Below are 14099 nucleotides of genomic sequence, written 5' to 3' on the forward strand. Positions count from 1 at the left end.
CATGTTGGCCCCTGCCATCTCAGTTTTTAAAGTTAAAGTCACCTGAATGAAATTTGCTGAACTACGAACATTCAAAACACTTCCATATACTTCTTTGATATTCTTTGTGGTAACAGAGCATCAATATCAATTCCAACATGTCGGCTCCTTCCATCACAGTTTTTAAAGCTAAAGTCACCTGAATGAAATTTGCTGAAGTATTGTTAACACTTAGGAATGTTTAAAACATTTCCATAAACTTCTTTGATATCCCTTGTGGCTACAAAGGCATTGTTTTCCTTCTTGTATTCAAACAGCATTACATGTTGAATGTGTGTCTCATCTTGTGCCATCACTGTAAGGGATTAGAGTATACTAAACCTTAAACATTATGTAGGCTACATTAACGTGACGTTTAGGTGGTTCATTTAACTATTATACAGGATGTACGTTTTCTGAGGGGTGGTTAATGAAAGAGTTCTAAAATGCGACATTAATTTCTTGATGACCTAACAAATTCGGAATTATAGTGAATTGACCCCGTGCACTTTCAGTTAAACAACAATATCATGACTAACTTCTATCAACTAGTTTTATCCATTAGAACAAATAGTTTTAAATTGTCAATTTTTTTGTTTAATATCAAAATTCATGAATAGATAACATAGTTTTTGTTTTAACCAAGATCTTGAGGTCCAGCCTTTTCATTATTAACTTTTTTTTTTAACTGTAAAAAATTCTACACCCAAAATTTTGTATCAAATTATGTGTGTGTGTGTGTGTGTATATATAAAGTGTTTCAGTATTCCTGTATATTGTATCTAGTATTTACACTCTTCTACCATAAACTGTCACTAAATCATCAGTGTGGGGTAAAATAAATGGTTGATAACTTTGACGTGAAATACATAATACCATGTTGATAATTCAGGTTTTTAGTGTTTTCTAATAATTTATACTACCATTTTTCCTTTTGTACTTTGAAATATCAAGGAACAAATTCTCATTAAGCAAAAATTGGTATAAATAAAATGTTTTATTACTCTTACCAGAAACTATGGAGAACTTACTTTTTTCTTTGTCGAGAATAGAACCAACAGTCTTCCGGGTTTATTATCATTACTCCATAAATTTTAATACATGTATTAAATATGCTTAGTTTTATAGGTTTCCAGCTTTAACCTTTTATATATATGTTAAAATTTCTTGAATATTTTCCAGAAAATTAAGAAAATGATGCTAGTGGTTTTCTTTTAAACATCATAAGTGATAGGTGTACAACATTCTTCTTTAGATAGGTTTAATTTATAATTACTTTTTGAATTATATGTAGGTTTATGTTTTTAAAGTTTTTCAAAAATTCAATTCCAGTGATCATTTTGAAATGCTGTACTTTTTTAAATACAGTTGTGCACAGACAACTTACAAAAAAATTCTCAGATATATATGTATATATCTTGTTATAAAATTGTGTGACTTCTTTGGTATTTGTCTTTCAGTGAGATTTTGTTGTTATTGGAGTAGAGAAATATATGCTTATAAAAAAATTTAAGATGCACCTTTTCAATGCAAAATTTATAATTATATGTACATACATACAGAGAAAAAATACTGAATTGAATGTTTTAATGTTTATTTATTTGGCAGTATGTCGAACTCCTCCCAAAACAAAACCTTTTCCAGCTCCACCAGAAGGTATTGAGGATCCTCTCTTTTCTTTTTTTTCTTTTTGGGCTGAGTATTTACAACTGATGATTTTTGATGCCTTTTGAATATATAGATTTAAAGATATTTACTTATATACGTATTTCTGTTATACATTGCTTTGATATAAATGGTAGGTTTTATTTTGAAGAGGAATTACTATTAATTTCAGAAATTACTTTTGAAGACTTGTAACTAAGTATGGTATAAATGTGAAAGATATTGGATTTTTAAGGAATTTTAGCTTGCAAAATTTAAATTCTGAGATGATAACTCACCTTCACAGACAGAAAAGCTATCTTCCACAAGACCACTGATGTATTCTTGTGATATACTTAGATGGTCGTGTTCTGATTCTGTCTGTCCCTGTGACACATGGGGCTTATGTCTCTCTTGCCACTACATTCCTAGTGAAGAGTATACCCTGGTTGAGACAAGATATGGTGTCCCATGGGTGTGCCCATATGGAGTCCCTGTCATCAGGTGTCACACTCCATGGACTTCAGTGCAGGATTCTAGCTTTTCTGTGCAAAGAAGTGAGATATCATCTCAGAAGTTAATGTTTTTCTAATCTGAAAAGGTATTTTCGATAGATACTTTTGCACACACTCCAGCCCATCCTCCCCACTTCTGACACAAATTTTTTATCTCGTGCCTTGTCAAAGAATGAAGTTATCATAAGTGCAATGCATAGGGAGAGTTTTTGTACATGGAGGTTGTGTTGCCCTCTTATTAGGGGGGGCTTTTATTACATGATGATCTCATCATGCACCAGCACGGTTTATGTTAAACATGTGAAATTAGGTGGGAGTTTCCTCAAGGCTAGTGGCATACATACGCAGACGTGTGCGAGAAAGATAGCTTTTCTGTGTGAAGAGATGAGTATCTATCAGAAATAACATTTTCAGATTAGGAAAACATTAACTTTGCATAACATTAAGAACTGTTCTAGGCTTTCCAAAGTTGTGACTCAAAATAATGTAATAATTGTGTCATTATCAAATCCACTTCCCTTCAAAGCTATTTTATCTATGATAAATAACGTTAAATCTGTTGCTTTTTTTTAGTAGGATAGTTGCAGACTAAGCAGTTGTTTTAAAAATAATCAAAAAAGTACACAAAAACAGATATTTTTATTGGGGAAGAATATGAATATACATAATTAGTTTCAAGCTATATGCACTTCATCTTTTTCTTTGAGAAAAATGTGACCTCCTCCTTACAATTAAAGAATTATTTTTCATAATGAGAGTTCTAACACTTCAGATTAGGTATTATAACACTGATGAATTTTACATTCATTGTTTTTTTTTATATTTTTTACTGTTTTTGTTCCATTATGTTTTAAGAAATATTTTATATTCATTACTCTTGTAACACTTCCACTGCATTATACCTAACTTTTTTTATTTTTGCTGCAATATTCTTACAGAAACTATGTTTAAAATAATGATAAAATATTTTTTAGTTATTTCTAAAGACTGTATTAAGCATTCCATGTCTATCTGAAGAAAATATTAATTTGTATCAATATTTTTTTCTTAAAATGTTAAATGATTATATTTTCACAAATTTTGGAATATTTTATAACTTTGTTTTGTGTTTTTGTTGATTCAAATACTTCTTGATACTTTCTGTTTATTGTAGATCTTCTTAGTAACAGTAGCTCACAATTTGGAATAATCAAACCTTCAGAGAAGGCTACACCTACTCTTTTCACAGCACTGCCAGAGAATTCTTTCAATCCTATTGTAGAAAGGTGTGAAAAAATATCATCTTCTTCCACTTTGGTTAATAACACTTTGTCTTCTCCTGGTCTCAATACATCGTACACCAAAATTATGGACTTTAACTCTCTAAAGTGTAGCCCTCTGCAGCATTCTGTAGATACACCATTAACAAATCATGTTCAACCATTGAAAAAACCCATGAACATAGTTAGCAAAACCATGTGGAATTCAGAACCCTCCTCTGTGTCCATAGTCAGACCTGTGCCTATAGTACCTGAGAAAGATGTCCAACTACGAAAGTCGGTAGCCTTTCCTGAGCAGACGTATGGAACAACTCCTGGCTTTTCAGATTTTAACACTCTATTCCCAGACAATCAACCACACAGAGGTCCAGGAAATTATGTAGAATTTGTACCAGATCAACGGGACCATCCAGTAGGACTAGAGTTAGAAGATTTCCTACCTGTGAGTTGTGTAGTTGAAACTACGTAAAACTGCTTCTTTTTTTTTTCTTTCTGTTTTATTCTCTCCCAGTTGTCTACTGTCAGATATACAGAGTATAATATGTGATAATAATTGAGTTTTAAATAACATCTTACTTCTTTTAATTATTTAAATAACTAAGAGTTAAAGAAAGCATACATCAAAATAATTAATGAATTTTTCTTTATGAAAAGTATAACAAATCTACATTCAAAAAGTATAACAAGTCTGTGTTCATTTCAATTTTTGTCATTGATCTTTTTTTTTATAGAAGACAAATAATGTAATGTTATGAATTTCATTAACCAAATTAATCATAAGTTTTCTCTGAAGTACATTTTATTCATAGTTATTGTAAAATTACATCTCCTATTGAGTTTGAAACTAAATAATAAAAACTACGTTGTTTTTCAAACATGTTTTATTTGCACCTTTGTTTAACTCCGTACAAGCAAATTGAAATTCAGTAGACTCCTAATCAAGTTGCTAATAACATAAAATAGGTATATGTAGTCTAACACAAGGTGTGAATATCTGTTTTTGGTGTTTACATTAACTATACTCATCATATTTTTGACTGTTTATGGAAAAACAAACATTTAATACATCCTGACCATGCAATATTCTTTTTATAAAATGTAGTCTGTTATTGGTCAGTTACATTAACTCTTTCAGCACGACAGCCCGGCATGGCCAGGTGGTTAGTGTGCTCGACCCACAACCTGCAGGTCACTGGTTTGAATCCCGTCCCACCAAACATGCTCACCCTATCAGCTGTGGGCGTGTTATTATGTGATGGTCAATTCCACTATGCATTGGTAAAAGAGCAGCCCAAGAGTTGGCAGTGGATAGTGATGACTAGCTGCCTTCCCTCTAGTCTTACACTGCTAAATTTGGGATGGTTAGCGCAGATAACCCTCGTGTAGCTTTGCACAAAATTCATAACAAACCAAACTTTCAGCACGGGCTCAGTTCCATGAGACCGACCTTGTAACCATTTTGTGCTTGTTATAGTTTTCGTGCTATAACTTTTAAATCTGTAAGCTTATGTTAACAAAGTTTTGTAGATTATCAGTAAACATTACAATGCTTTCATATGTAAGATATATAATTTTTCTTATTAATTCTTAAGGTTTGTAAAGCAATGTTTTTCTCATGCCTTTTTTTTCGTTTCGCATGTTGCCTATCCAACATGCAAAGTACTTTTCATTTTAAGATTAAAAATACTTTTGTACATCAGAAAATTTTCAAATTTCATATGTGAAATCTTTATAATGTCCACATAGTTATCAAACATTTCTTAAGAAAAAAGTTTATATTTTATGTGTTATTTTCATTAACAAATCTCTATATGGGTTTGGTCGATTTGACCGATCTCATAACCACATCAAAAAAATTAGGAAAGAAATACAAGTTATGCCTTTTTCATTCTAGAATGACTACAAATTATAACACAAAAATATAAATGTTTAGACTAAATAGCTTAAATCTCATAGGATTATACATTTATGTATATTTATTATTTTTATTATATTCACCTTTCAGCCATGCATGCCTAATAAGGAAAGTAAAACCTATATAATATTAAAATCTGATTTATTAACTACATTTAGATGCCAGATTTATTCACATAAATTAATAATAAAGTGGTTTAATTATATTTTGAATATATCTGTTAAAAGATTGTGATATGCACACTTACCTACCTGTATCCAAAGAGTTAAAGGAATTAAAAAACAATTAACACACATTTGTAACATGTACAGTGATCAATTTCATTGATTATAAGACCAGTGATAATAGCAGTGAATAAATAAAATACCACATTTGAAGTTTTAAGTTAGATTGTATTTTTTATAAATATGTTTATTGCAGATTTTTCTTGAATAACTGCCAAATTCATAAAATAGTTGCAAATGCTGACAGTGTTATCACTGATTACATTTAAATTGTTCAATAAGCTTACAATAGAGAACAATTAATTGTTTTCTAGAACTGGTTGGAAAGTTAAAAACTAATTATTCTCTGTATTTTCTCACTTCTGTAGCAGAAGCAACTTTGAAAAACTTTTTTAAGCTCTTCGTAACTGTTATTACAAAATTGCATAATTTCTTGCATGTTTGGGAATTACTATAGTAATGTGTACAATGGTATAAATACATGAATCTTAGTTACTGATATTAACTGAAAATTTGTGGTTAAAAGAAAAACAGATTGCAAACCAACTTAAGTTGTTTTTTCTAATCTAATCATTAGATTTTCAAAGTGAACTATTTTTTTAGATTTATGTTTGATATATTAAAGAAATGTACTCTATCCTCTCATCATTTAATTTATCTTTCTAGACCACTCATTTATACGAGTTAAATATATATACATTTTCAGAAAAATGTTAATTTTTTACAAACAGTGAAGTTAATGTATTAAACATGTTACATTTTTTAAATATTAGCTTAGAAGAAAATTGACAGAAATCAAGTAGACTATGTAATTTCATTATTTTTTGTAAAATGATTCAGTTTTGGCCTTTAATCTTCAAATTAGTGATTTATTTTTATACTATTCACAACCATTGGGATCCACATAATGCATCAAGGAAATGACAAAAATAATTTAGTGAAATTACTCATTTTATATGTGAAATATACTGAAAACCATAAAAGTAATTAGTGGGTTTAATTGCAGTATTGATGGTGTTTTTTATTTGTATAATTGGTATGCTATTAGGAACTCTGTGAATAACAATCATGGACCTACAAGTAACTTGGAGCCTAAATAGTTTAAAATAATATATTTAAAAAGATAATGGGATCCTAAAATCCTGACTATTCCTCTGAACTCTTTTACAATAATTATTCATATTAACCAACATTAAAAATATTTTAAATGCACTTGAGGCATAATTTTTAGCTGATTTACAGCTTATGCCAATTTTTTTGACAGTTCTAAGTAGCTATAACAAGGCCTTATGGTTTTATACAGAGTTCAATTTCAACAGTGTTAAGTAGTTACTACCTTTTTTTCCCTGCTAGAAATCATATTTCTGTTTTAAATTCAAATTTTCATCTTTTAAAAATCTTTATCTTAATGCTTCCTCTGTATAAACAGAGACATTTACAGAATAGTCTTCGAATTGGAAGTCAACCTCAGCCAGAAATGTCAGAGGCAGAAGCCATGTCTTCTATCTTCAAGGGCCACCAGTCAATGATCACAGTTTTCCAACATCGACGCAAAAATCTTCAGATTGTTTTAGCTCAGTGGACTACAAAGGAACCACAGGTATGTTTTTTTTATTCCATAAATGCTTGATGCAAGATAATGTAAAATACAAGATAAACTTGGCATTAGAATCTATTGAGGAGTTAGTGTCAAAGACGGCTAGAGTTTGAAGTATGAGAAGTAATATCTCAGGGCTGTTTAATACTTGGTGTTAAATATGTAAATGTATTAGCTTAAAAATACAGTTCACAGTGTCCATAATTCTTTTTTTTTTTTGGAAACCTTAATTAAATCTTTTTAATAGAAAATAATAACTGTACTGTGATTTGCAAAAATAACTTAACTACTAATTTTTAATATAACCAAATGTTTTAACAAGTGCAAGGTTCAAATTTTGTTACCTAAGTGGAGAAATTCAGATTACAATGCTTATATAGAAAACATATATGAAAGAGAAGTATCGTTCGTTATGTATCATGACAACATTTCTGATATCAGTGTTTTAACATCCATTATAAGTTTGAACTTAGAACAGATTTGACCCTGTTATGATTAAGAAATCTTTGAAATGTTTTTGCCACCATCAAGAAAAAGATTCTGTTTTGAAAGTCTTTGAGTGAGAACCTTCTTTTTTTGTTCACATGAAACAGTTTTTATTGCATTTAGACTGCGTTAGATGCTGCAATCAACATGAATGATATGGCTCTTATAGTGGACATGCTGAACATCATCTGTTTAAGGGCGTAAGTACGTAATTATTAAGGGATTTTATTAATGTTTCAAAAGCATAAATTTTCAAGTTTTAGTAGACATTCTGAGCATTATCACATGAAGGGTTCAGTAGATTGCTATTGTATGTCACTACTGTAACATAAGTACTTTTTAAAAGTGTATGTTCTGGATATCTTTACCTCTAAGACCCCTAAGTACTTACTTGTAGTTGTCATTCTTGATCGCATCATTTAGTGAGCTTTTTGAACATCATTTCATCACTTGAGTAATTACTTAGTTTGTAGTGGATGTTTTGTGTTATTATATGTAGTTCTTAATTTTTTTATGGATTTTTTTTAATATAATGCCAAAAAAAAAAGTTTATTTTTGTTTTTTACTACATTAAGTACCCAAATTTCTAGTACATAAAGAAGGCTCTGGCTGTCATGTTAAAAAGGACACCAGTACTTAGATTAATATGAATTATTTGATTATTGTCATTACATGTATTTTGTTTCATTTTAGACCTCAAAATATCGCGTCAGAGGTTTAAAAAAAAAAGTTTTTATTGGAGGTTCTGAATCTGTTTATATTAAAGAAGCTAGTATTTAGCTGTAAATTAAATGACCTATGTGGTGGTCCTACATCAAGGTTGTGATTATTGCCATATTGAACATCATTAGGGTTTGAATGTTTAAACTTGTATTTTGTTTTCATTAATTTGTAATTAAGTTATAATTACATGTACAGACTTGTATCACATTAGGATCTGTGGATGGACTGAATGTGAGGATGCAAGAGATAGTTAAATTATAGAAGTTATTGAATATTACATCATTATAAATTAAAGTTTAAGAATTAAATATTTTAAATGTATATATTTTTTTACCTTACAATAAAAATCTTCACTACAGTCAGAACTTAAATGCTAAAAATTTATTATTTTGATTTACCATACTAGTTTTGTTAGTTAAATATAAAAGTTTGTTGTCTTTCAGTTAAAATTCATTTATCGTAGTTTTTACAACAGTGTGCTTTTGTTTGGCCCAGTGCACTTGGTTTTTTGATTTTCAAACTTCCCTGATTACATTGATAATTTTGCAAGATAATACTTTTTTTATATATACACAAAACCCACTAGTTTTCAATCTTTAAGACAAAAACTGTTCTTTGGAAAAATTTATTACTAGAAATATTGCATGAACTTGGTTTTATTTTAGGCAACTCTGGAGTCTGGATATTTGTCAGCTACTGCTGCCTACTATTTTTGAGTTGTTACAGAGTAAATTTGAATCGTGAGTATGTTATTCATTAAGTAATGTTTATTTCATTTTGTAATATACATTACATTTTAGTTAAGCTTTCTTATAAACTATAACACTACTAAAGTCTTATATAAAAGAAAAAAATATCAAATTTTTTATGACACTAACAATTTGTCCATTAATGACCCAGAAGTTTATTAATACAGCTTTTCTAAAGTTTTGAAACTGAATATCTCACACAATCAACTCACCAACTCTCCATTGTTTCATTAACATTTTTCAAGTATCTCATTTATACTGATATTTAGTGATGTATATAAGTTATTGTAACTTTATAAGTAAATAATTATTAAACTGTACAAGTATTTACAGCCTTCAGTTTCAAGTTCATGAACTGAAAAAGACAAATGTGTATGGTGTTGTCTGTTTTGTTTCAAAAAGTGTAAAAAAATATTATATGTAAGTAGTTGTCCAATGAAAATTTTTGTTTTATCAGGTATATGTCAGTGGGATGCAACAGTTTAAAGCTGATCCTGAAAAATTTTGCAACTGTGATAAAAACCAATATTACAGCACCACCTGGTATAGGAGTCGACATTACTCGTGAAGAAAGGTATCACCTTGTAGCATTCTGTAGTTTAAAAAAAACACTTAGTGCCTGCTCATACCTTGGCTTTGTATTAGTCTATAAAACTTTGTGTTGCAACTGTAGTATAATAGTATACAAGTACCTTTATGTAGATTTTCCTAAGCCACAGTAATGAATTTTATAAAATATTGATAACTCTGATCTGTATGTTTATGTACCGCTTAAATTTGACCTTCCAACTAAATACGCAATGTGTGATTTATCACCCACTTTTAATCCACAAAAAAATGTAAGTCTTTAATTGTTGTTTTTTAATTTATGTACTGTGAATCATACTGATTGTTAATTAAAATTGTGATAAAAAGTATACATTCTATATATTTCATTCACTATTTAATTTTCAAATAATGTGTTTCCACCTACAAATTTTACATTCCAGATACTTATAAATACAATATACGTACTCTTTTTGTGAGAGCAATATGTGACAACTTTTATGAGGAATTGTCTTATGGTTGATTCAATGTACATAAAAGTCCCATTTTAACACTTCAAATATGCATTAATTTCTATAGGTTTCAGATACAAAAATATAGTTAAACTAACCAAGTACAGTATTTTAATTTTATTATAGTGGTAGTGACAAAATATATGAAAACATTTTTGGTTGATTAACAGCATTAAAATGTATATAATTTTAAGCAGTTTAGGTATATAAAAATTTCAGATACAATATTTTGGTTTGTAAAAACTGTAAAGTTATGATACTTCTTTAATTTGATATATCTATGCTTGGTGTTCGAAAATGTTAACTTTTAAAGGTCTTTATGTGTACAGATATATTCTGTAATAGATAATTTAGGGAGAGTCTTCATGATAAACAAACAAAGTTGAAATGGGCAGTGACTGCCTAATTCAGAGTGACACTTGAGGAGAAGAGAATATCTTGGAGGACTTATCTACACTAATCTTTCCACCTGAGCTACTTCTGTAGATTAATTAGTTCTACAATACTTTCTTCTCAAATGTCGCTCTGAATTAGGCAGTTACTGCTCATTTCACCTTAATTTGTTTATGTACAGTTTTAGTATTTATTAATAACTTCTGTTTGAAAGTATAAAAGAGTGTATAATAATGTATTAACCATGCTATATGAAGTGCTCACAATACCTTTACCCAATACCAGGGCTCTTCAGGCTGGAATGCAATTTACACAGTAGTAGTGAAGGTGCTATTTACATAATCAAATTGCTAAAACAACGAGTGTTTCAGTGCAAGCTTGATTAAGTTAAAAGTGTAATTTTGTCAGTTTTATTTCGATTACTTCAAATCAGAATTATGGTAAGATTTTTAAACTATTTATATATATATATATATATATACACACACACATATAATTTTATTTTTTTATCCTTTCAGATACAACAAATGTGTCAGTTGCTACAATCATCTTCTGTCCATCCGATCATTCTTATTGAAACGACAAACTATGCAAGGTAAACTGGGACACTCTTTCAGAGAACTCCACCTGTTGATGCAAAGCCTGGAATGAAATCGCCTTTAGTGAACATTATAAGTACTTATAAAGAAGAAAAATAAATTGGGAACAACACAAGCCAGTACTAACAGGATGTGAAGTGATTGTGTTAAAACTTCTTATAGATGTCACTAACATTTTAGAGAACTATACAATGGGTAATGATCACACTAGTGTGAAAAATAACAGATTTGTAGATATTTATAATACTTTAATGTTTTGCCAATTATCTGTCTCAAATTAGGTGTGATATTTGTAAAATCCGCACTCTGTGAACAGATTATCTTCTGTCAGAAGAATCCACCATCATGTTCACTATTTTCATTTATTAGTCTCCATGAGACAATAATATACAAGTTCTTGAAAAACTTTTTAAAGAGTCCCAGTATAAAATTGTAACTAGAGATTTCACTTTCTCATTTTTCGGTTGTTGTATTGTAACAAAAACTATACAACCAACAATATGTACAATATTCTGTTATTTGCCAACTTCCGCTATACACAAAAATGGAGCATCTTACAATTTTTGTTCCTTTGAACACTTTCACCAGCAAAAAGTTAGAAGTTATTAATTCTGTGTTTAGCTTTAGCCTTATTTATCTTTAAAAAGTTTAGTGATTCACAAAACTTATTAATCATTTTAAGTTAATACATTCGTTGTGTGTTGAAAGATATGTATGACTGTATTATTTGTTTTAAAAGATTTAGAATCAGTCACAAGGAACAATGTTTGATATTGTTTGTTTTATGAAGACATATGTTTAGAGACCTACAGACTCATTCCCTACACTTTAGTTTGTGTTGTTTATGAAGAATGTTAACCGTGTACAAAGTAATTGGCATATACAGTAACTAAGTATTTATCTTCAGCAGAAGATGATTTATGTATTATGCAACAAAAAAATTCAATGAACAGAATTATCCAATGTAGTTTATTTTTTAGAATTTGGGTATGAGTATTTGAAATTCTGTCATATCCTTGTCTCATTTGATTTAATGACATTCAAACAAAAATGTGAAAATAGTTGATATGATTGTTATAATTGCTAAATATTGATATTGCATATAAAGCAGGGAATTGTGATAAAGCAGGAAAAAATTAAACATGAGTTTAACTTGGGAAAACTACAGCCTCTTACGTCTTGTAACACAAGGAAAAAGGAAGTTTAAAAAATGATAAAAACTTTGTTGTTGTTTTTTTCTTATTGTTCTTACCATCAACTAGGCTGATTATTATGACCCATATAATTCTTATAAAAGTATGCTAGTCAAGAAAAAAAACTAGTTAAGTTAAAGAAATACAAAACAGTTGAAATTTATTTAAATTTATGTCAAACATAAAGGCATCATAAAATATATTAAAAGAAAATGTACCTTGTTAATGAGAAGTCATATGATGTGCCCAATATATTAAATGTTGAATTATGTTTGTAAGAACTTTATTATCATAAGCAGGTGTTGGAGTTTTGACTTTAATGAACTATTCCAGCCTGTTTCTAGAATGGGATGACATTTTGGCTTCTATACCAAGGCTTTCTTCAGGTCAATATACTGGCCATTAAAGAGCCTACTAGAAGCTGTTCTTGACAGGACTAACTATTCAACAAGAACTTAAAAGTGTGCACAGCAAGTTGTTCTTGACAGAAATGACCACTTAATAGTAATCAACAGGAGCTATAAGAAGAGTAGTATAAATTATTGGCAGGTCTATGTATTGAACAGAAATCTATAGAAGTTGGCCAGAGTATACTATAATCCGCTTTCAGAGGAATTAGCTGTTGAATAAAAGCATGCAGGAACTACAGGGATTATTCTTTCAAAAATCAAAATATTATAGTACCTTGGAGTAAATGTACATATTACTGTTTGTTACAAAGCTCAACAAAAGCACTTCTGGCATTTTCTGTGCTTTATAAAATTGAACCTGTGATTTCATAGAAGACATTCCAATGTGTGTAATTATCTTCCGTAATATAGCTTTTATGTTACGGATAATTTAGTTTTGAGTAAATAAAAGAGTGTGTTTTTTGTAACTTAACTATAACATTAATGGCTAATTAGATAATTTAAATGCTCTCAACAAGTGTTGATAATCACTTACTAAGTAGTATATTCTAATTCAGAATGGAACAGACCAAGTTTATGGTTAACAAAGTATTCACAACTAACATACACATGAATGAAGGAACATATTAATTTTAGCTTCATGGAATTTGCCACAGAAAAACTTCTTTTTTTTTAATTAAATTCTTATAAAATCAATTTCAGCATAAACTTAGAAAACAGTAATGTTCTTTATAAAGAAGTGTTTCATTAAAACATGTTTTAAGTACTGGACCCTGCTGATTATTAAGCTGACTTTAGATCTGTTGTAAATTTTCTCATAAACATCAACGAATAGATTAATGCAAGTTTTATTTTATATAGGGGGGGGGGGAGAGAATTACTCCCTAAATTGATAACTACCTAAAATAGTTAATCTAAAGTACAGAAAAATCTGTTATTTCAAACGTGTGTATTTTACTTAATTAATTTGAAAAGTAACAGATCAGATACAATTGAAACCACCCCATGGTAGTGTTGTAGCAAGGCGTTTTTGTAAAAATGGTAAATATAGTTAAAAGTCAGAAAATTTGTTTTAACCTTGTTCATGCAAATTAAATAGAATAGTGATTGGCCTAAACAGTGAAAGACCTGTGTCTGATTTCTATGAAGGTTAATTAATCTTTTAAATTGAGATTTTTTTAAGTTTCTTCTAATGTAACTGATATAATTTTCTAAAATTTGATATTAATATGAGTTATTATTTTTTTCTCATTAAATCATGAAAATTTATTAATGGGACAAAGTAAAAAAAAAAGTCAACCTACATTTGTAATATG

The 14099-nt window shown here is 29.3% G+C and overlaps 1 protein-coding gene and 1 long non-coding RNA gene across 7 annotated transcripts in view; one reads left to right on the top strand and one right to left on the bottom strand.

Annotated features, from left to right (window-relative positions):
* Positions 1-13099, top strand: part of LOC106458972 (katanin p80 WD40 repeat-containing subunit B1-like) — an 81458-nt gene extending 68359 nt beyond the window's left edge. For 3 of the 6 annotated variants that reach the window (XM_022385337.1, XM_022385338.1, XM_013918538.2), the window contains 7 exons: positions 1627-1674; positions 3331-3878; positions 7005-7175; positions 7782-7858; positions 9047-9121; positions 9588-9704; positions 11100-13099. In XM_022385337.1, coding sequence (XP_022241045.1) covers positions 1627-1674; positions 3331-3878; positions 7005-7175; positions 7782-7858; positions 9047-9121; positions 9588-9704; positions 11100-11232 — 1169 coding nt within the window. In that variant the 3' untranslated portion in view covers positions 11233-13099. Of the gene's footprint in view, positions 1-1626; positions 1675-3330; positions 3879-7004; positions 7176-7765; positions 7863-9046; positions 9122-9587; positions 9705-11099 lie in introns of those variants that run through there. The other 3 variants (XR_002610476.1, XM_022385340.1, XM_022385339.1) reach the window with 3 other exon arrangements.
* Positions 9714-14099, bottom strand: part of LOC111085663 — an 8060-nt gene continuing 3674 nt past the window's right edge. Inside the window, exon 3 of the long non-coding RNA XR_002610477.1 lies at positions 9714-11223. This is a non-coding gene — a long non-coding RNA (uncharacterized LOC111085663). The remainder of the gene's footprint in view (positions 11224-14099) is intronic.

The sequence above is a fragment of the Limulus polyphemus genome, unplaced genomic scaffold, assembly GCF_000517525.1.
Source record: "Limulus polyphemus unplaced genomic scaffold, Limulus_polyphemus-2.1.2 Scaffold540, whole genome shotgun sequence".
NCBI classification, from domain to species: domain Eukaryota; kingdom Metazoa; phylum Arthropoda; class Merostomata; order Xiphosura; family Limulidae; genus Limulus; species Limulus polyphemus.